At 39.0% G+C, this 23,952-nt stretch overlaps 1 protein-coding gene across 1 annotated transcript; it reads left to right on the top strand.

Moving 5' to 3' along the window:
- LOC145984984 (cytosolic beta-glucosidase-like) lies at window positions 1-23,606 on the top strand. The gene is made up of 12 exons (XM_083118468.1): window positions 1-246; window positions 7,089-7,304; window positions 14,504-14,637; window positions 15,026-15,160; window positions 15,794-15,916; window positions 16,625-16,808; window positions 17,241-17,335; window positions 18,813-18,960; window positions 20,761-20,900; window positions 21,331-21,465; window positions 21,940-22,046; window positions 23,380-23,606. The coding sequence occupies exons 2-12, from the start codon at window positions 7,154-7,156 to the stop codon at window positions 23,507-23,509; spliced, it is 1,482 nt and encodes a 493-aa protein (XP_082974594.1). The 5' UTR covers window positions 1-246; window positions 7,089-7,153; the 3' UTR covers window positions 23,510-23,606.
- The last annotated feature ends 346 nt before the right edge of the window (window positions 23,607-23,952 follow it).

Genomic DNA, 23,952 nt, shown 5'->3' on the forward strand with positions numbered 1-23,952 from the left:
GTTCCAGTGACCTTGGCCAAGTGTTCATGCTATGTGCTGTTCTGTAGCCTTATTCAAGGCATTAGAGATAGCAGTGCAATAGACAGTTCTCATTCCCAATCGTGTGGCAGTATCAGGGTCACGAAATTTCCACATAGGAAGTAAAAAAGTGCCAGGTTTTGGGGTTCAAGTAAACAAAGTTTAACATTGTCGGCTGCTTTACACGAACGCAACTTCTAATTGAAGAAGACAGCCTGAGGCTATCACGTAAGTAGCTTGCTTTAAATCAAGAATTCTTACCTAGTGCTGTGATGGTTTACCATGGTTATTATTTACAGTGGCATGCTCATTATGTTAGGTGCTGTAATATTAAAAATGGATAATTGCGTTGGAAAATAGAGCACCCAGTATTTACGGTTTTATTTCTGATGGAATTACGTTGTTGCAGTTTGTATTTTACGTCGCTCTTCTACCTCGAGGTTAATAGCAACGAGGAGGGTGAAATGTGAATTGATAAATTTGGATGAAGAATGAACCTAGGTACTTGGTTTTGTAACGCGTTACGCTAGGCTAGGAAATATGTCATGAGTGATGGTACGATGAAATTGATGAATCAATACTCAAAGAACAAAATATGTCATGAGTGATGATACGATGAAATTGATGAATCAATACTCAAAGAACACCCATGCCCAGCACGGAATTCGAACCCGAGACCCCTGGCGACGTAGGTCGCTGTGATAACCAGCCCGCCACGGAGGTCGACCTTGACGGGATTCGAACTCAGAACTCACATAGTTTAATGTACTATTAGTCACTAGACCAAGAGGGCCGTTAGATTCCAGTTTGCAGTACAGTGTTTCGAAAACACGTGTACAGTACTCAAGTTGTTTGGGAGAATTCACCGCGAAGAGACACGCGACATGTGTGGCTTGGAAGCGAACGCTCAGTAATCAATGCAACCTTTCGGACCGAAGAAACACGGCAAGATGCACGTGTCACATGTCGCTTACGTGTCTCTCGGACTGTGCCGTTTTCTCAATAGACGCCTCAGTTTGTTCACGTATGCACAGTGAATGTTTCACTCCAACGAGCTATATTTAGACTCTACAACGTGTTTGAAGCAGGGTTGTTAAATGTCCAGGAACCCATAAATTCTAATGGGTTCTATTGGGTTTCGCTGCAGCACCGGAACCTATTGTCTCGCACAATTTAAATTCGGTCCAAGTTGCGCATGGTTTCATTGAAAAGAGTTCCTGGACCGTATTTAAATTGATCCGGTAAAAAGGTTCCGGGGCCGAATTGAAATGCTTTAAATATGAAAAGGTTCTATCTACACTGTCTAAACTCATTTACGTGTGGTGATTGTTTCTTCCAGTCCGGGATTGAACTTATTTACAATTCCTGGACCAGGGTTGACGGATCAAAAGTTACCTTCTAAAAATGTCCGCGAGTACGTTTTACATTGGAATGTCACACTGCGGTTGTGGAAACCGTAGCGTAGGAAGGAAATCTTAACGCTGTTGTTCTCTCGTGGGCCACATTCAAAAACGTCCCTCGTCGAAGTGTTACATATTGCAATGAACCATATTAGTGTGACGTCACAAACCCGTCACGTGTTGCTCCGGCATCCGATCCAGGAACCGCAGCCAATAGGAGCTGTCGATGAGGTAACGTGAGGCTGCAGCTATCACAATAGCGGCGGGCAGTGTTGCTACATAAAGGGAAATGTACTTTATGCAAGGAAATTCTGAGCAAATGTGGCTGTTCATTGCCAAACTTTTCCGGTGCCCACGCCACCCCTGTCTTGTCCCTAAACAATTTCGTTCGTCACTTGGTTGCCCTAAGCATAGGCGGAGTTCTGGAGGGGCCAGAGGGGGCCTGGCCCTACTGGCTCAAACTCCCCCCATGGCCCTAAGATTTTCATTGCAGCGCGATGGGATGGTTATTCAAGCGTTCTTTTCAACGAAGGCAACAAGCAAGCGACCGAAAACAAGTCTGCGCAAGTCGTGACTCGTGAGGTCTCAACAGGGACGGCGCCAGAAATTTTTCACCGGGTGGGCAGAAGCTGTATATTTATAGATTAGGGTGGGCAGGTATAAATGTAAGGCCATATACATATATGTATGACATACATGTATATGTATCCCCTCCCCTCTTACACTCCCGATTTCCCTTTTCATTCTTACTCTTTAATGCCTTGTTATATCTTTCTCAGCTTGTTAACTGTTTCTCCGTTTCACCTTCTGTCGTTCCATTCTTCAAATGTATGTGTGTTTGGTGTCTTTCATCTTTCTTTTCTAATATATTCTCGGATCTTGTACCACTTCTTTATCTCCGATGGATACAATTATTTCAAGGAAGTGTTTGTGTGTGCGTAGCCATACATTCGAATCACATTCTTTCATTCATGTCAATGTAGTGAAATAAATGTGAATCGGTTGCATCACATTTTGTCCTTCAAGTGTAAAAAATGCATGGCACATACTCAATTTTATATAGTTATCTGCCACAGTGATGGAAAGTGTGATTGTAGACAATGGTGAAGAATTAAATTACTTTCTGGTAATTTAAATGCATGTTCCTGATCATTTAATTTTCATCATATTAGTTTTTGACTGAAACTTGGGGGTTAATGATCACTTTTCTTGGCTTACAAGGTTATTGCAACTGACAAATGTCTGAATGTATGTTTGCAGTAACGGCGATCGTGTGCCAAAACTTGGGGGCAAGGACAGTTTACTTTTTTTGGTAGGATGCAACGAGTGGCATAATGTGGCGGGGGGGCGGACTTTCCCGACTTGTTCTTCCTAATTGCCGCCACTTGATATTTGGATTAAAATTAATGTCTTATTGGGAATGTGCGCACACACTCGAAAAAAAAATCTTTCTTCATTCTGCATAAAGTATCCCAAGGCTATTTTGACAAGACATCGCCCAAAAGTAATAATCAAGTAACAATGAAAAATCTGTTAAGAATTGAAGAGATTATTTCCTTGCTAAGTTGCTATTCGTTTTCTGAAGTTAGTCTTCGTTACTCATGCGGGAGAAGTGATGCACGTGTGGTTAGATAAACACATGCACTGAGGTAACAAATAGTTTACATTTTGTAGAATGTGATTTTGGACACAAGGAATTCATCGAAATTGATCACTATAACCGGTAATTCATCTCTTTTTCACAGATAATTTGGGTTGTATTGCGCGACCTTTTCGAAAGCGCTCAAATGTCAACCTCTATCCTGCCAAGCATACCCTGGAAATCTTGCAGGTGACCGAATCTCTGGCGCCTGGAACCACAGTCAAAATAATAATTTGTGGTGGGTTGTATTTTCAGTGTCTGCGTGCATTTGTTTTCGTCCTGCGTCACTTTCAGCTAATCACCATTGAACCTCATCGTCGCCATTAGCCAAATTAGCAGAAAAGTGACTTCACATAGAACAAATCAGTCGAATCAGCAACAACTTACTCTTTCAAAAGTGGAGTTTCATTAGTTCATATCCTTCGAAAGTGAGGTGGTAGTTTCAATTTCATATTGTTTTTCATTCTTGGATCAAGGCAGCCAACTCAGTGAACAATAACGTTGTTTTCCGAAAGTCTCAAATATTTGTCTCTGGCAATACACCCTCTTAAATGTGGTGATAAAATGACACCTTTCCTGTAAGTTCTTTCTGAATATTTTTTTTCTCCAATGGCATAACGTTGCCTCCTTATAATGAAGAGGTTCTGGCTTCTACTGCCACCTCCCGATTAGCCTATCTGAGCATAAAAGTGGATTTAAATACAAAGAAACAAAATTTCCGAATTGATACTTCGTGACACCTTCATCTGCATCTACAGATTCTGTCGACCTTTTTGGCTGAACCTCTGATGCTTCTAAAGTTTAAAGCATTCTCATCGTGATTGATTAGTTCTCTGATGCCCTCAAAACAAAGCTTTCCTACCAACCCCTTTCTTCTTTTAATTCTACGTAAGTTAATCACAAGAAAAATGGCATGATTACGTAACTGATAGGCTATTATCAATTCAATAATTCTGTAGCTTTTTCCAAACCCACGTAACTGTTACATCACAATTTATACACCTCGGTATTGTAGTGATTATTGTGATTACTTCTTATTAGTATTTATTAGCAGAACGAATACAAAGTTGTTGTTTGTATATCACGTAGACATTTGAAGATGACATGTATGTAAAAATTGTAATGAAATAAAGAAAGAGACACTTCTGGAATTTCAATGTAGACCTAATTAAAAAGTCGAAATAATTTATTGTGTTGCTAGAGGAAGCAACGCTAAGATGGGGTTTTTATTTTTATTTATTAGAGATTATTTTAATCATGCGCAGGCCAGGATTTATATATGTGAAGGCCCGGAGCTTACAACACGAAGACCCCTCTCCAATCCCCTCCACAGTCTCAGTTATAACTTTTCGCTAAGCTACATGAGGTGGTTAATTATACGTATTTCTACATTTTTCATTACATCCGAAGTACCTCATTTTTTTATTTATGCTGTACTTTTCCAAGCAGTTTTCCCCAGTGAAGGCCCAGAGCTGCAGTCCTCAAGATCACCCTAAATCCTGATCTCATCTTGACCATACCCTGCATAATTTTGCACCTCCTAAGTCTACTAGCTGCTTCTAATTATAGAAGTATTCAATTGATGACAGTTTATTTTGTTTCAAGTTCTCTAGTAATTCTCTTTATTTGCATTCTAATGACAAAGTTAAGACAGCTTTTTATGGGATGATGATATGTGAACATTTCTAGTATACATAATCTTCATGAGTAAAATATACAAGTAATGAATACGAGAATATACTTATTTATTGAAACATTCACATATCCCTAAGTGTATGTACTTAGTGAATTTGATTGGGTGGGCAATCGGGTGGGCACAGGATTTTTTGGGTGGGCGCTTGCCCACCCGTGCCCACCCCTGTCGCCGTCCCTGGGTCTCAACCGAGAAAAGGAACACGCGCACCCATTTCTACCGTTTGCACGGCCTTGTTCCTTAGATCCTCATGACCGCCAGCACCTGGATTAGTCTTTCACGCTCACAAGTGGATAATTGTTTTTCGTCAGGTCAGGTCCGTAATGAGAAGCAGGGATGTTGGAGGTCCAAGAACCCATATGTTCTATTGGATTCTTCAATAGGACCAGAACCTTTTTTTCTCGCACAATTTAAAATTCGATCCAAGTTACGTATTGTTTCATTTCAATATGGAACTTGGACCCTATTTAAACTGGTTAGGAAAACAGGTTCCTGGGCCATATTTAAATTGATCCTGGAAAAAAAGTTCCTGGACCGAATTTAAATTCATTCAGAAAAAAGTTCCTGGACAGTATTTAAATTCATCCGGATAAAAAGTTCTTGGACCGAATTGAAATACTTCACAGATAAAAATGTTATTTACGGTCCAGAACCCATTTAATCTTGCTGATTTTCTCTCCTGGACCGGAATTGAATTTATTTAAAATTCCTGGACCTTTAACAACTTTGGTTTGGAGTTCAAATTTGTTGATATAATGAAGTATCGATATGTACAATGTTCTAAGATTTAAACAGAAAGTTCTTTTTGCTTTTTTATCCAGTTATCGGCTGTAATTTGCCTTCAACATCGTGTAAAGAGGCCGTGTTTTCGCCAATTACGAAGTGACTGCTTTTATTTGAAAAAGAAAACAGCATATGGAGGCACTTTAGTCCAAAACAGATCAGTCAACATGGTATCAAACTATTATTACTCTTTATGATTATGCTAGAATTTATTTATCAATATTTAATTTCATAGGTAGGCTACATGTTAATTCACAAAAAATCTTAAATGCTGTAAAGATTTACGAGGAAAACTCTTTGGCTAAGGGCATTAACTTAAAAAAAAATAAAAAATACCGGGACATGGTTTCACGAAGGTTGAGAACCATTTCTCTAGTGTTTAGGTCTTCGCTTTATCCAGGCTGGAAAGTCTAGCGTATACAGTGTGAGGTCAGTGCATATTATTTCTCAGTTTTCTCATAGCACAACATGCCTGTCCTGAGTTTCAATAACTTGCGCACATATTTCACACTGCGATTTAGACATAACAATGTCTCTTGTTACGTTTTCCCGGGTGACTAATAAACTGATTAATGCAATTATATCGGTACCATTATTCAAACTCAGCAAAGAAACAAGTATCGCTTGTTGCGTGTTGCGTGCATCTTGTCTCTTCGGTGTGAAACTCTCGTGTCGCGTGTCTCTTCGGTTTGAATTCTCCCTTAATCACCACATCCACGTAGTAGTTTGGCTCCCACTTTAGGAACTAGGTTCAGTCCCCAATCAAACAAAACCCTAAAAAGGACAGAAGTTACCCTTTTTAACATCACCAGTATCTATTCACTCCCATGGGAGTCCGGAAGGGGTAGCGGGCGTGCCTCTCCCCTGCGAAATGAAAGTCAAACAAAAATTATATATATCACACATATAATTTCATTTCAGCCACAATAATATGTATTAATTATTGCACGAACATGATAAATTCAAATTTAAGCAATGTTTTTTGAGGGAACAACACTATTATTGGGGAAAATGTACCTTGTTTGCCCCCACCTGAAAAAAAAACCTTCCTTGCCCCTACCTAGAAAATATCCTGCGCACATCCATGTTCACACCGTGTAATCTCATACACTATAAAATTAAAGTGATTCAAAATAGTGAATTCTTCCCATGTAATCTTGGAAATGTAATATATTTGCAGAGATTTTATATATTATATAAAATCTCTGCAAAATGACTAGAATAGATTCCCTACTAGATGAGTCACCCTATGAAAACGAACCATATGTTATGTAATATATTTGCAGAAATTTTATAAATTATATAAAATCTCTGCAAAATGACAAGAATTGATTCCCTGCTACATGAGGCACCCTATGAAAACGACATTCATGGATTCGGACACTGCTACACTGGCGCCTCCATCGGAAAACTTGGATAGTAAACACCCCATTGGATTTCTGATCTCGGAGGCACCGTACTGTAGATATTCCACCTTGTTTCTAGACAGGTCACGCGTATTTGTCATTATCAGGAAATATTACAAAGTATCTTGCTTTATTTTGTTTGACAGTGGAGCTCTGGCGTCCTTTAGAACTTCAATAAAATATTTCCAAGAATCCCCTTGCACAAGCAGAAATGGCGAAGGAAACTCCAGTTTGCATATCAATGCCACCAGATGTGTCTCTGCCACTGAAGGATGAATTCTGTCACGACGTCTTCCCTGAGGACTTCAAATGGGGCACTTCTACGTCAGCTTATCAAGTAGAAGGAGCATGGAATGCGGATGGTGAGTGTATTGAAACAAAATTGATATGGTTATAAGAGCATTATTAGTATTCAGGAATTGTCTATTAACTCAGGAGTTTTGTTTCATTCGCTCTACCAATTTGTTTCAAAACAACAAGTAATGTTTGCAGGCAGCAGACAGTGTGGCCACAAGGTCAAGGAATTTTATTTTAGTGTGTAATTTATACAGCGCAATACTGATAGTAATTTTCATATGTAAACTCGAGTAGAAACAAAATCATCCTCTTGAATAAGGATGAAAGATATACTGCACGAAAGAAATAGTTTTATGCAGGCAGGGATGAACAGGTTAGAGTCCCTTAAGGTGAAGTTTAAACTTCAAGTATTACCTTTAAGTATTATTTGCATGACACAAAACAAAATAGCAACGTTTCGGAGGCTGAATCTTCTTCCGTCTTCAGGGTAGTGTGTAATCTACTAAATCATAGAGTGTCTATACAGGGTGTTTCGTAAGTTTGTTTACAACGCTTGGGAGGTGATTGTACGAGTGAAAATAAGGTGGAAAGTTCGTCTAACGAAATTCCGGAAACTGCTTTGTTACCGAGTTATTGACGTTTGAAAACGTGGGAAAATGATTTTCCGAAGTGAATAATAGCAAAACGGGTGGAGAGAAGTCGTCGGTGTTGGGCGGTCCACTAAGAAATTGGGTACGCTCTTGTCAAAAAATCACGCGGCAATGTTGTACAGTGTCGGCGCAAGGGATTCCCCAAAGGACGCGAACGAAGATGTTGACGGGAGTGGGGTGGGTGTGCGTTCTGCGTGAGCTGGTATCGACGAAAATTGGCATGTGTTGAATGGCACCAAAAAACAAAGAAAATTTCCTGAGCGAAGGGCACCATGACGTAAAAACGAAATAAATGAACTGTCATAGGTTGCATACCCTGAAGGGCAGATGGGTGTCCGTGTGATCTGGCGTTAAGTACCACATTTTCCGCTAGGGGCGCCAACAGTATAGGTTTCCTCATGAAGGAGCGCACGTGTCTGTGCCATTCGTGCTTCAGGTGCTGTGCCAGCAGCAGGTTGTTAAACATTCACGGTTGAATGGAAAGACGTGAGGTTCTTGGACAGTAGTGTTGGTCAAACATTTGACCTAACAGTGTTACGTGTTAATTCTTAGCCACAGCCCATAGTGTTCTGTGAAGTGTACTAGTGTTAATGACCATAAACACTTGTAGCCCGGTGTAAGGGATGGCTGCATACACGTCCCAAGAGCTGGCGGGCATGCATCTAATTTATGGGGAGGCTGGAGGTAATAGCCGTGCTGCAAGGCGTCTGTATTGGGCACGTTTTCCACACCTTATTTCAAACTGCAGACACTCGACTTCGGGAAACAGGATCAGTGTTGCCACCTAGTCGAGAAGTTGGACGACCGCGAAGTGTGCGAACACGACGGTTTGTGGAAGATGTGCTAACTGCAGTGATGGATCATCCAGGCACCAGTACGCGCGTACTAGCCCACGAACGAAACACCTCCCATGTGAATGTGTGGCGAGTCCTGGAAGAAGAGGGGATGCACACGTACAAATTGAAGAAAGTGCAAGACCTTTTACCTCGGGACTTTGGCCCACGTGAGGACTTTTGCCAATGATTTGTTCATCAAATTGAAACTATCCCCAATTTTCAGAATACGGTACTATGGACTGATGAGGCTATCTTCACTAAAACTGGTGTATTCAATAGTAAAAACAGTCATGTGTGGGAACATGAAGATCCACATGCACTGCTAGTGGCACATAATCAGAACAGATTTGCAGTGAATGTGTGATGCGGGATACTGCATGACCATTTGATTGGACCGTACATTCTCCCTGTTCGCCTATGTGGACCCACTTATCAAGAATTTCTCAGTGAGGTTTTGCCCGAACTACTAGAGGACGTGCCCTTGGCACTGAGACAAAGACTGTGGTTTCAACATGACGGTGCACCCCCCCCCATTTCGATCGGAATGTGCTCCATTTCCTCAATATCGTATTCCACAACCAGTGCATTGGCAGGGGAGTGCCTGTGCCATGGCCACCTCGATCGCCTGATATTACGCCCCTGGATTTCTTCCTCTGGGGAGAGATGAAACACCTCGTTTACGAAACACCTGTCGTGTCAGCCAAGGACCTCGTTGCCTGTATCAATGTAGCTGCAGCATCGATAGCAGAAACGCCGGGGTTGTTGGGTCGCACTAAACAATCCTTGATTCGCCGTTGTCGCCTCTGCTTGGAAGTACATGGTGGACACTTTGAAAACCGTCTGTGATGAGGCTCCCTTCACATCTCCATTAAGCATACTGTGTGCCCTTCAGGGTATGCAACCTATGACAGTGCATTTTTTTCGTTTTCACGTCATGGTGCCCTTCGCTCAGGAAATTTTCTTTGTTTTTTGGTGCCATTCAACACATGCCAATTTTCGTCGATACCAGCTCACGCAGAACGCACACCCACCCCACACCCGTCAACATCTTCGTTCGCGTCCTTTGGGGAATCCCTTGCGCCGACAATGCACAACATTGCCGCGTGATTTTTTGACAGGAGCGTACCCAATTTCTTAGTGGTCCGCCCAACACCGACGACTTCTCTCCACCCGATTTGCTATTATTCACTTCGGAAAATCATTTTCCCACGTTTTCAAACGACAATAACTCGGCAACAAAGCCGTTTCCCGAATTTCGTTACATGAACTTTCCACCTTATTTTCACTCGCACAATCACCTTCCAAGCGTTGTAAATGAACTTACGAAACACCCTGTATAGAGAGCGAGAAAAGTGGTTGCCCTGGAGGATTATTCTCGGTGGTCAGGGCAACCCTTTATTCTCACTCTCTATATAGGTGTGTTTCACCTACGTCACAAACTGTTGCATTGTGGGATTGAGCAGCCATGATTGTGGCGGGGTTCTTGTAAACATTCGGAATTCAAGTGGGCGGGCTGGAGATCTGAACCTTGTTTACGGTGGTATACTTTGTGCAATATTAGTTTGTTTAGATCTAATAGGTACTCACGTTTATTGTAGAATTTTCCGAGAAAGAACAGAAGGTGCAATTCACGGCACAGAATTTTCCGATTGTTGATTAGAATACGCCGTCATGGCGAGAATAAATCGTGCCAACATTAATGAACAAAACAAACAGTACAGAGCGGTGGGCTGAACATTTCTTTTCAGGTTAAGTTCACATATCGCATTTGTGACTTTTAGTACAAATGGATTTAACTGGTGTTTTTTATCATACTTGCAAGCAGAGTTTCCTTGTTATTGTTTTATTTGGTAGAAAGGTGATGATAAGTTTGACGATATAAATTATAACATTCAAAGTTAAATTCATCTTGATAATTGCACGCTTTTACTTGACTATTTATATTACATTCATTAACACAAACTGTTATTAATTGTTGTCCTATTCATGAGAAAAGGTGCCGCTAGTAGGTCTTGCGTACTGTCATAAAAAAGCACTGCTTGGTTAAAACATGTTAATGATATATGAGTACCTCAAATTGATTGATTAATTTGGTTTATTTTACTTCGTTTTTCTGCTATATTTGGCTAGTCGTTAAGATCAGTTATGCCCAGACCGAGATTCGAATCCGGGAACCCTAGCATCGTAGTGCGTTGTGCTAACCACTCCGTCACTGAGGCTGCATATTCCAAATTGTTAAAGCAAGGAGTGACATTACTGTTTTTGAACAACTCAACATTTCAAATTACTGAGCTTGAACAAACGTTAAAAGGAAACATATAAGATAATGGCTGATAATTTTCAGTTAACTGTACCCACCCCGAGCGGGAAACATAGGTTACTTACAGAATGCAAATATTTCAAGCAGAATCCGAACCACTAATAAATACGAAAACAAACTGATTCCATATACTGGTTCAAGTAATTAAACACAGGTGAACTAGAGTTGGCTTTTTCGTTGTATTTTTACGCAATGTTACCGACATTTTACACAGTACCGTAAGATCAATATTCACAATAATACATGTATCTGCACAAAATGTAATAATTATGTGTATCAGAGTTTTAGAAACAATCCCGAACTGTTAAAACTATATTACATCCAAAAATACATTTTAAGAATAACTTTTTATTTTGTCTGAAGTCACCACTCAATGTTGTTCATTCTCATTTTCTGTGAGACCGGAATTGACATCTGGAACCCTCTTTAAATCTTACTGCCGATAAAATAGTTTTGGTAGGAACGTCCTCTTAACTTATTTTTATATTTCCTTGGCATGTCCGAAGTCACCTCACGCTCACAATACACTGAAATTCAATACAAACGGACCGAAAATAGAAACGATACACGGTTATGATCCCACAAAGTATGCTTCAAGAAATTATATAAATTAAGATAGTATTTCGTTACTCATAAGGTGCTAATGTCAAACACACACGTCTGCACAATGAGGTTTTACTGGAGTCAATGCAAAGTTGACAAGCCGACTGGCTACAATAATGTGTTATTTCTCCGCTGATCACAAGATACTTGACCTTGAACCCATTATAATGCAATTGTAAGAAGGTTAGCTTAGATTATTTCCCATTGTTGCGTTTCGGTGGCGGCCTACGTCTGACCCACAACAATGGAATGTTTTGCTCATGCACGTGTCCGAAGTCACCTCGCATGTCTGAAGTCACCCCACTATACGGTACTAACACCAAACATGCACTTGGCGCAGCTTTGCCGCAAACATGGCGGCGGTGCGAATCCTGACGTCACATGAAACCCACCTATAGACACCCTATGATTTAGTAGATTACCACTACCCTGAAGACGGAAGCAGATTCAGCCTCCGAAACGTTGGTATTTTAAAATCAACACAGTGGTTAAAAGTCCAAAACTAAGAATGAATGAATCACCACTGATCAGCTACAAAGAAGAATAAAACAAAATAGATTATACCAAATGTCAGTCCTGGATTCTTAAAGCCATAGGCGTACGCAGAGGAAACTGATGGGCTACAGTCTTACGAGAAATTTTGAGAAAATCAACATTTTCAAATGAAAGCACTAAAGAGAGGACTCGGGAGAATCAAAGTGGTAAATGCATACTCACCTCAAAATTACTTCCATTCCAGTCTTTGAACATTCTTTAAAAATAGGGTTAGAAATGATATCCTACCCCTAACTACAACGCGGCTATGTGATGTCCACTATTACAATTCCACCCCCCTCCGACAAAATATCCTGTGCACGCTATTTCTTAGAGCCATCAAAATACTCCATTTGGTCGATTTTTGTCTGAACTCATTGCAGAGAAAATTATTGGCTAAAATGTTTTGGCGCCAAAAATATTCATTCGAGATTGTCCCTGTAGCGAGAACAGTAGAACCTCTTTAAATGTCGTGTTCAATATCGTTATACATGGTGTCCATAAAGTCTCTTTACAACTTCAAGCTTTTATTCCAAACACATATGAAGAGATAAGTAAATTAAATTTGTCACATAGTAGCAGTATATATTGAAGTTTTTTTCATAACTTAATAAACCTCAATATGGGCACCATTGGTTGCACGAAGGACGTCAAGGCTAAAATCGATTTCGCGCCATGTCCGCTCTAGCATAGCCTCATCAATGGTGGCAATGGCATCAGTGATCCTTTGTTTGCGGTCAGTAATGTTCCGTACATGTGTTCGATACACAGTGTCTTTAACGTAGCCCCATAGAAAGAAATCTAGGGGGGTTATGTCTGGTGAACGAGGTGACCAGGGAATAGGGCCATCCCGTCCAATCCACCTACCGGGAAATGTTTGGTCCAGGAAGTCACGAACATTTAATCCCCAATGTGGTGGTGCACCATCCTGTTGGTAAAGGACGGTTGGTTGAAGGTCAGCCAGTTGTGGTGTCGCATATTCAGTCAAAAGTTCATGGTAAACATTTGCAGTAATTGTTTGCTCCGCAAAGAAAAATGGACCAATGATTCGATTGAACATCAGTCCACAACACACATTCACCTTTGGACTGTCTCATTTGAGGTCCATTGTCGCATGGGGGTTTTCTGAGTCCCAGATTCTAGCATTGTACGTGTTCAGTTTACCGGAAACATGAAATGTTGCCTCACCAGTAAAACACATTCGGTTGAGGAACATTGCATCCTTCGATATTCGATGAAGCATGTCCACTGCAAATGTTTTGCTGTTCGGTTTATCATTTATCATTGGGCTCGATGACATTCAACAGTCGCACTTTATACGCAATCAATCGCAGGTTGTGGTGTAGGATCTTGTGCACTGTTGATGGTGGTAGCTGTAACTGTCTGGCAGCAGTGCGAATGGATTTCTTTGGAGAATTAACAAAGGCTAGTCTTACACGGTCGATGACATCCTCTGATACTAGCTTTCTTCCACTTCTTGCTTTATCGAAAATTGAACCGGTCTCCATGAATTTCCTGTGCCATTCACGAACTCGTCGTCGCCTTGTAATCAAGGGGTCCTGGGTTCTATACCCGGTGGAGGCACATAGTGGTTCGGATCCCACTTTAAACAGTAGGTCCAGTCCCGATTAGCCTTACTGTGCATAAAGTGGACTTAAACACCAAATCAAACAACCAACCATTCACGAACTGATGGACGTGCTGGTGTTTTTTTCCCATACCTAGTCCTGAAGGTTCGCTGAGTCTGAGTGTCACATTTTGTTTCAGTGAACCACGCCACACATTGTGCCTTTTCTTGCGGAGTAGCCATTTTTCTTTCGAGGACCTCTCTTTCTTCACTATGTTACCGGAAATACACAAATTTACTATTAGTACAAAATTTAATAGTAAACGAGTACAACAAAAAAAAATCACTCAAATATCTCATCATTTGCATTTGTAGTGAATTTTTGAAGTTGTAAGGGGATTTTATGGACACCCGGTATAATTTCATTATATCATGAATATCATTTAAATACGTATTCACGGCACCACGTTTGTAAGAATATTCGTTGCCGTGTATTATTAATTCGTAAAAACAATATTTGAAGTTCATCTGATTTAAGTAAACCTTAAGAAGATAAGCTTGTCAATGAGCTCAGATTGACAATGTGTACATGCGCTTGCATGACGTCAACAGGTAGAAAGGAGAATTTTGAGAATTTGCTTTGAGAATGTGACATACCAGAGGAACTTATAATGAATCGTTTTAAATATATACAGTTTTGAGTACATATTACCTGGACACATGGTGTGTATATCATCTTTTTTTTCCTACACAGGTAAAGGCGAGTGTAACTGGGACAGATACTGTCACGCGAACCCTGAGAGAATTCTAGATAAAAAGAACGGAGACATAGCTTGTGATTCTTACAACAAGTACCAGGAAGATATCAAGTGCTTGAAGTCATTAGGCGTAAGTAGAAAATAACAAGGATTCAGTTCAGCAAAGTTCAGTTTATCCGATTAATTATCATTGGAATATCGCTATTATAAATAAACAACTCGTGGCGCAACAGCCCGTGAAGGCCAGGGGTTACCTGGTTACCTACCGACTGGCGGCCTCACTCCCGGGATTGTGGAAGGGAGACTGGCAGTCAGTCAGTCGGGAGATAGGCCAAGACCCTTTGAGGGCTGTCGAGCCATGGGTTGTTATTATTTTCTAGATAGCGCTATCCTTTCAGTATAGTATAGTAGTCTTGTAAAATTTCGGAAAACATGTTTTACACTAATAAACAGATGAGATATGGTTGTAAAAGCTTTCGTTTATTAAATATATGGTGCCATAATGCTTTCTTTTCTAGGTGAATTTTTATCGAATTTCATTATCCTGGTCACGTATCCTACCAACTGGAAAGATAACTTCGGTTAATCAGGCAGGAATCGACTACTACAACAAACTAATTAATGAAGTGCGAGCAGAAGGAATCGAGGTTGTGGTGAGCAAATAATTATTAGAATGCTTAATTGTTTTGCATTGTAAATAATATGATTTGAAAAATCTGTAACCGTCCTGCATGCCATTTTGCAGTTAAGACTGTCCCATTAAGACCCACTTTTAAATTTGCACCGTATGCTTGGAAAATATGTTCATTTTTTGTTAAATTTTTGAAAATACTGGTTTCTGAAACTATTTATTTTTTAAAAGATTACCAATTTTCTTTTCTTCTCAGAACAAACCATGTTGCATGTCGTAGAAAGTGTATTGTGTGAGTTTTAAGACGATAACAACCCTGTCTCTGTAGATGTTTCAGTAGGAGCCGAGGAAAGAGCACTAAAAAATTCCTCTAAGTTATAATTGGTTACGTTTTTAAATGGTTATTAAAAGATGGATGGTCCAAATAATTTAAATTTTATTCATTCTTTCTTATCTGATGGTTAGGTTAGTAAAATGCATGACATCAACGTTCAGTCACTGGTTGTTAGTTGCAACCATCGACACAAGTGCGCATACGCATACGCTAGTCCAATGGTAAAATGGGCAGGTAGCAATTGCATATATTCTGCGACTTTGTTCATTCGACCAACCATTTCTTTAATGTTCACCTTTCCTTTTCTTCCTCCTGCTGTAGGTTACGATTCATCACTTCGACATACCTCAAGTATTGGATAACGAAGGAGGCTGGGTGTCTGAGAGCATCATTACTCATTTTCAGGATTTCGCAGATTTGTGCTTTAAGAGTTTCGGGGACAGGGTAAGTTAACTATCATAAATATGCATATATAACATAGTTACTTCCTTTATTGGATAAATTTCCGTATTTTGAATATTTATAAATTAAATTGCAAGCCCCGGGCTGGGCATGACTGTTCTTTGTGATTATCTCTTCATCAATTTCATCATTTCATCACTCATCCTCATCGTCATGAATAGCCAAAAGTGGCAGAAAAGCGACACTAAATAACAAAAATCTAATCTAATCTAAATTGTAAGCTTAACTGTAACCTTACTGCAAATAATAATAATAATAATAATAATAATAATAATAATAATAATAATAATAATCATGATGATAAAATTATTGCTGACTAATGAGATCTGTAATTTGGATTCAAAGCCAGTATAATCCTCTTGGATTGTCCATGTGTGTTTGTGATTGTTCTATCATCATTTCAACGTATCACCTTCATCCTCATCTTCGCGATTAACCAAAAGTGGCAGAAGAGCGAAGTGAAATAAAGAAAATCAATCAAGCAATAATCTTAACCGAACATAATTTTTTTCTCAGGTGGGTCTCTTTGATAGCGTGGTGGTAAGGCTTACAAAAATCAAGGGGTCGCGGGTTGCATACCTCGTGAAGGCATATTGCACAGAGGTTCGGATCAAACTTGAAATTGTAGTTCTAGTCCCAGCCTATCAGCATAAGGCGGGCCTAAAACGACCCTTTTCTTGTCTTTATCAGGTGAAGCTATGGATGACTATAAACGAGCCCCAGGTGTTTCTCCACGAAACATACGAATCGGGAGATTTTCCACCCGGTCAAAAATGTCCAGGAAGAAGCTGCTACATCGCTGGTCGGAATATGTTGCTCGCACATGCTCGAGTGTGGCACCTGTATGACAGGAAATTCAGAGATCGACAACAAGGTATTTCTAGTCCATATTTTCCGTTTTGTCTTGTCTCAAACAAACTTATGTCCAGCATGATCGTCTCGTGTCTAGTTTGAGGAGTAACAGTGCGTACGCTAGTTACTGAGAACATTAACTGTTACTTGTACCTACAAGTAAATCGTTATTCCAAAATCCTGACGTTGGTGGTGTAGTCTGTGTACATACGGTTGAATTAAAATGTCTTAATATGTTTATATTGTCTGGAAAAGTAACACATCACTTTCAAATCAATGCAAAGCGTTAAATTTTTGGTATATTAATGGTACTTTTGAAAGAAAAGCAAGTTTACTTGTAACACGTTGCTTTTATTTCTGTAACTTTGACATAAAAGAATGATAATGGTGATTGAATAAGTCAGGATTTTCAAAATTTGTGATAACTATGTTGAAACCTTTTCTTTATGTGCAGGCATGGTTGGAATATCCTTGAACTCCAGTTGGTACGTTCCGAAATCTAATACAGTGGAAGACCGAGAAACTGCTGAAAGGGCGGTGATGTTTGAGGTAAGGTTTTGTCAGCATAAAAAAAAAAAAAAAAAAACACTAGGTTTGGTTTACTTTACCTCGCTTTTCCGCCAATTTTGTCTAATTGAGAAGGTGAGAATGAGTGATGATATGATGAAGGAACACTCACAAAGAACATCCAAGCCGAGGTCGGGATTCGAACCTGAGAAACACAAACTTGGGAATGTATCGTTGAGACGAGATACCGTCGAATTTTATACCATCTGATCACAAGCGGCTTACAATTCACTGGTTAGCCTACGCAGCACTTCGTTATTGTTCACTGTTTTCAAGTAATTAACATATTAAACTGAGTTTTATAGTATTTAGGACACAAATCCAATGTACGGATCAGAAATTGTTGGATATAATGCTTTAAGCCATTTTTATATTATAATATAAGCTTTCAATAATAAATTTGAGGCTAGAGAACTATATACTAATACTATATATTATCAGAGGATATTATTCAAAGGCAGAAATTAGGGCTGCCGAGAAGTGGGGGAGGAGGGTAAAGCCCACTTTAGACGAAAGCATTTCCTCTAACAACATTCTTGCTAGCATAAATGCTACGTAAATGCTTCCTAAAATCTTATAGCAGATCGTACTTTACACGGAAGCATTTCATGTAAAATTTCGGTAAGCTTTTGCTATTACAATGTATAACATATACAGCACGAAAGACACGTAGAGCTACACCATCTATGCTGAGTGCAGGATGTTTACATTTGAAACAACTAAAATATTCTTCCATACGTGCACAAGTAAATGTTGTAAAGTATATATTTATGGAACGCCATTGTTTTGTACCTAATATTGTTTTATATTAAACGTTATTCATCTAGGTTGAATAGTTATCGGCTTTAAAAAATGTGAAGTGATACATTGTTTACATCTCGCGCGGCCGCCATTACAGCTGCACTCGTGACCTAGAGGTCGCTTCTGATTGGTTATGCTGCGAAAAATGCTACGGAAATAGGATCGATCCAATCCTTGAGAAATGCCATGAAATATGTCATGGCATCTGAAATGCCATAAAATTTCTCACTTTATACGGTAGCATTTTGGTCATGGCGTAAATGTTAAGGAAAATTCTGTCTAAAGCGGGCTTAAAGGGAGAAATCCCCCCCAACACCCCCAAAGGGGTCCACAACAAGAAAAAGTAACAAATATCGTATAAAAAATGTCCTGTTCGCTTCGCTGGTAATGCAACGTAGGTATAAGGGTGACACCAAATTGATCAACTTTAAAATCAGCTATTGTATACGAGGGGAGATTACAATTATGTGCAAGGACATTTTCAAAATCTGATATGGTCAGAAGTATCCCGCCTCGCGCTTCTTGCTCCTTTTACGTTTAATCTGTTTCACCTTTTTGTAATTGTTTCGTTTCGTTCTACCACCAGACCCACATGTTTTCACGTCAAGTTTGCAACCTTACTTGTGAGACAACGAGGTTAACCTTCATTCTTTTGCAGATTGGTTGGTTCCTTCACCCACTGTTGAGTTCAGAAGGAGACTACCCGAGTGTAATGAGGCTGAATGTGGACAAGCAAAGCCAACGAGAAGGGTTGCAGAAGTCGAGGTTGCCGCCATTCACAGCAGAAGAAATTCAACTCTTGAAAGGTAGTGAATTCGCTAGTTGTCTTTTTTTTTTAATTGGTGGCATTATGAGTTTACAGAGTGGAACTACGTTCGTCTAAGACAATCCCTGGCAGAGAAACATACCGATCTTCGTGTCGGAGTGGTTATCACTGCGCGCTATGACGCCAAGTGTCCCGGGTTCGAATCCAGTTATTTACGATTTCCTTCTTCACTTTCATCATATCATCACTCACTTCTCATCGTCGCGATTAGCCAAAAGTAGCAGAAAAGCAACAATAAATAATTAAAACAAAAATCAAATCAAGATGGAGAAACAAAAATCAAGCGTTTCTATGGTCACTAATTATTTTCCAGAATAATTTAATGTTAACACATACACAGGGCTCGAAAAATCCCGGTCGCCAGGTCGGCGACTGTGATCTTTTGCTGTAATATGTACGAAATTTTGAAGATTCTAAGTCCAAATTGCATTACAGCGTAAGTTAGCATTTTTTTTATCAACGTTTTGAACATTTCATAGAATCAGTAACAATTTCTTACTCTTTGTCCCCCATTTCCTGCTTTCTCAAATGATTTAGCGATGTTTTGAATACCGTGATACTTAGCTTCTTATACATAATGTTTCAAAAGTCTCACAACCCAAATTTTGAAAATGTATATCGTGAAAACTGTAAGAGATATTTACACCGGGTTTTCTGCATTATAAAGCCTCATCCATTGAGATATTTCCAATGATAAAAAATTATCAGTCTACGCCACACAGAAAAATAGATAAATTAATAACTGGCAGAAGGCAGCGTTAACATTTTTCCAGAAATGCACTTCTGAGTGAGAAAAATATGTAAGAAATTATTGGAGGGTCAAAATTAGATGTCTGGTGCCATGCCAATCTGTCATTTACGACCAATATTGGTCATGTGCAACATTTGATGGATTTTTGACTGACGAATTTATGTGTAAAAGTTACATTTTTGAGACATATCTCCGTAGATGGCAACACTAGCAGGTCGAAATATTGTCAACAGACGCACGCAACATGTGCCTAAGTATTGGCCATACATTTACGGGCTAACAATGTTTATAGCTGGGGTTGGTGCTAATTTTGAATATGATTAATTATATTATTATTATGTTATATAATATAATAATAATACTAAATCAAGATTTTGTGCCGAAATTGAACTCTTGAGAGAATCGTAGACTGTCCCTGGTTATCCTGAATTCTATTTGCTCACTTTCGCAGCTACTGTGCCTGTTTATTTTTATTGATTTAGCATGGCGTATATATTGGAGCAGCGCGTGTGCTTTGCTGAAGAGTATTTTATGATACTACTAATTCTTACACTCATGTGCAAGAAGTTTTCAAAGAAAAATACCCTGCTTCTGCTGTACCTCACAAAGCAACTGTTTTACAACTAGTCAACCACCAAGAAATGATCCCACAAATTGTTAAGAGTTTGTATTTATGGTTGAAAATCAATTCTAAGATGTTTTCAGCAAATTAACAATGTTTTTTCAATAATGTAATTTATTTTATTTGGATAAATGCTAACATAAATTTATTAACCCAATGATAGACTACATGATCAGTTTAGTGCAGAAAACCAGTGTAAATATCTCTTACGGTTTTCATGATATACATTTTCAAACTTTGGGTTGCGCGACTTTTGAAACACACTCTAGTATGCACAATTGCTAGTAGGTGGTTTCTTGGCGCCTGATTTTCAGAGCTGGCGCCTAGCTTTGAAGATAATTTTTCGAGCACTGCACATACATATTATAATCTTAATATTTTGCTCATGTGTCTCATTTCTTCTCCAGGTGCTACAGATTTCATCGGCCTGAATCACTATTTCACTAAACTGATAGAAAATGGCGAACCGGAACTGCCTATTCCATCATATGGTCACGACATTGAAGCAAAAATCACTTTCGACTTTTACTGGCCACCAGCTGTCAAGGTAATTGTCATTTTCATAAGATTATTTCACATAATTTTTTGCCAGCTCCACTATATTTCTTTGGCAGCTATAACGGCCCAATGTTCTTTGATAAATTTGCAACCATCTATAAATGTGTATTTAAAAATAACACTCGACATTAACACAATTGCATTTATTTTGGATAACTTGGGGATCATTTGTTTCCAAGGAGAATTCCCGTGGAGATTTTCATAATGGATAAAAGCATGTTAAGAAAATGTTAGGCCCCCCCACACCTCCGAATGTACAGATGAAACTCCGCCTATGGGTGTTCGTCGTACCGACCACATGTCATCCCGTAACTGGTTGAATGATCTCTCACCTCTGGTGGGAGTCAGGCTGGCATTGGCCCTCACGGGCTGTTGCACCAAGGGTTATACAAATTTATTATAATATCATTTCCTTCCAGACTGTTCCATGGGGCTTCCGTATGTTGCTGAACTGGTTGAAGCGTCAATACAACAACCCACTTATTTACATTACGGAAAGCGGTTTCGGCGACAAGGGGGATATCCACGATCAGCATAGGATAACTTATCTGCAGGTAACACAGTTTGGCAAATATAGGATTTCATTTTGGGAGAAGACTAGCTTTACTTATCAAACCACCCTCGAATATTTCATGTGGAAAAGTTTAACAAGATTTTCAATGAATGTGTGCAAATATTTCTGCTGCGTACATTATATGGATATGTATTACATCCAACTGAATTAATATTTTAATAATAAAATGATAATAATATGCGCTAACCAACAACTCCAAGACAGCCCCATGATTCTTTAGAGCAGCGGATTTGTAATATAATAACAGGTCTGTCGTAGGTTCGATTCCCAGCACCGGGAAAAAAGATTGTTCGCTTGAAGACGAGAGAAGAGGTGCACTCTAGAAACATAGCGTTAGAATTATAGTTTAAAGCACTAGACCGTGGATAATCCAATTAACATAGCGTGCTAATGTAGAACAATTGTCACTAACATTCAGAGAGTTATTAAAATCTGCATGTTTCTTGTCTTTAAGGGCTACATAAATGAAGTACTCAAAGCTGTAAAGTTAGATGACTGCAATGTGAAGGGCTACAGCGTTTGGAGTTTAGTAGACAACTTCGAATGGGACTTTGGCTACAGGTAAGTTTGTATTGACTGATTGATTTGATGTTTGAAGCCCACTTTATGCACAGTAAGGCTAATCGGGACTGGACCTACAGTTTAAAGTGGGATCCGAACCGCTCGTGCCTCCACCGGGTATCGAACCTGGGACCCCTTGATTACAAGGCGACGACGCTACCACTGCGCCATCGAGGAGGCCAGGTAAGTTTGTAGCATGTTGAATAGGATACTTGCTTGTACACACTTCATTGATTAAATATTTTTAAGGTTCCAGTTCGGCCCACTTTGCGTAATAGTTTTCAAATCTTGTAACCTAAATCATTAGAATGTATAGTTGTAACTAACGTCGTCAGCAAAAAGTGAGTGGGGATGGGTGGAAGTGAGTCGTAAGTAAGATTTCAGGATATCATACATAAATTCTCTACCCCTGACCTTCCCTGGCTTGGCTTTGTCATTAATGGGACTAATTGTGAGGTTTTGTATGAACTTTCGCCTTTTCTTTTAACGTATCATTTAAATGTATTTCTTGTAATTTTGTTCTGTACGTTGAGTATTATTGTTGGAGCATTTGAACACACTTTTGGGAAAAGACTAGAAATTTTTGTAGGGGAGTATCCGGCTATTTATAAAACTTGAATAGTAGAAATAATAATAACAATTAGCATGTTTGTGATTGTTATTCAAAACACAAACTGATAAAGTATATCAATTTTATTCAATTTATTATTATTATTATTATTATTATTAAATCCTTGGGGAGAGATTTCTACTCGATCCACAAGATGAGTGAATATCCAGGAAAGTGGTTTTTCATAATCTTTTTACATTTCATACAAGAAATACGTAGTTATTCTATTTTGTTATTTTTAAGATTTTTAAGTGTGGAATCGTTTATTCTTTAGATGAAATAGTAGAATATGAAATCATAACCTGGGTTCTGTATTTTACACTCATTTTTTTCGATCTGACTCAGTTTTTGAGTTTGAATTGTTTGAATACTAACTTACTGAACTTTGTTACTGGTATTAACTATAGAATCAAACGATTTATGCTTTTTTGTGACTTGAAATAAATTCTCAATTTTGAGGGAGGAAGAGGGGGGCGACGGACTGATAAAATCATTATTTTAATTTTTTTTTAAAAGTACCAGTGGTTTTGAAGTTATTCCATTTAATAAAATTCACAAAAGTTATACAATTTACCGTTCAAAAATTATTTTCATCATTGCATGTGAATATTTGATATCCATCATTACTGATAGGAGCACCATCGACTCATAAATCATAATTGTTTCATACTTATTTGATCTTTATTACTCAGTGCATTTGATTTTTCTCCATCGCCTTTGTAGCATGAGATATGGACTTCACTCAGTGGACTTTGACCACCCTGATAGACCCAGGGCAGAGAAAGACTCGGCTAAATTTTATCGCGAGGTGATTAAGAGCAATGGATTCCCTAAGAAGAAGAGTGTGCCTTAAATTTCAAGGCCACGGATCCATGTGGTTATCTGCAGTACAGGTTGCTTGGATTTGGTTGGATTTGTAATATGTTACTTTCTTGTAATAAATAATGACCACACTTTTTGAATGTTTATATCTTAAGTATGCTATGAATCTTCTATTTGCAATTTTAAAACAACTGAACATTTTATCTTATCTTATACATTTTATCCTATACTATTTCCATTTCTTATCAGCGGCGTACTTGCTCACAGTGCAAGGACATATTTGATCCCTTGGCTTCAACATGTGATAATATTTGGGTTTCCTTGAATTCGATACTATTCAAATCAAGGGGATACAAAATTTACATATTTCTAGGCTGATTCGATCCCGATGGCTGAATTTTATTTATCGTTACCGACCGTTACTTTCCCAGCATTTGATCGTTCCCGGGGTCCGCAAAAAATTCCCATCGACAC

The sequence above is a fragment of the Lepisma saccharinum genome, chromosome 1 (genome assembly GCF_977018435.1).
Source record: "Lepisma saccharinum chromosome 1, izLepSacc3.1, whole genome shotgun sequence".
Lineage (NCBI taxonomy): Eukaryota > Metazoa > Arthropoda > Insecta > Zygentoma > Lepismatidae > Lepisma > Lepisma saccharinum.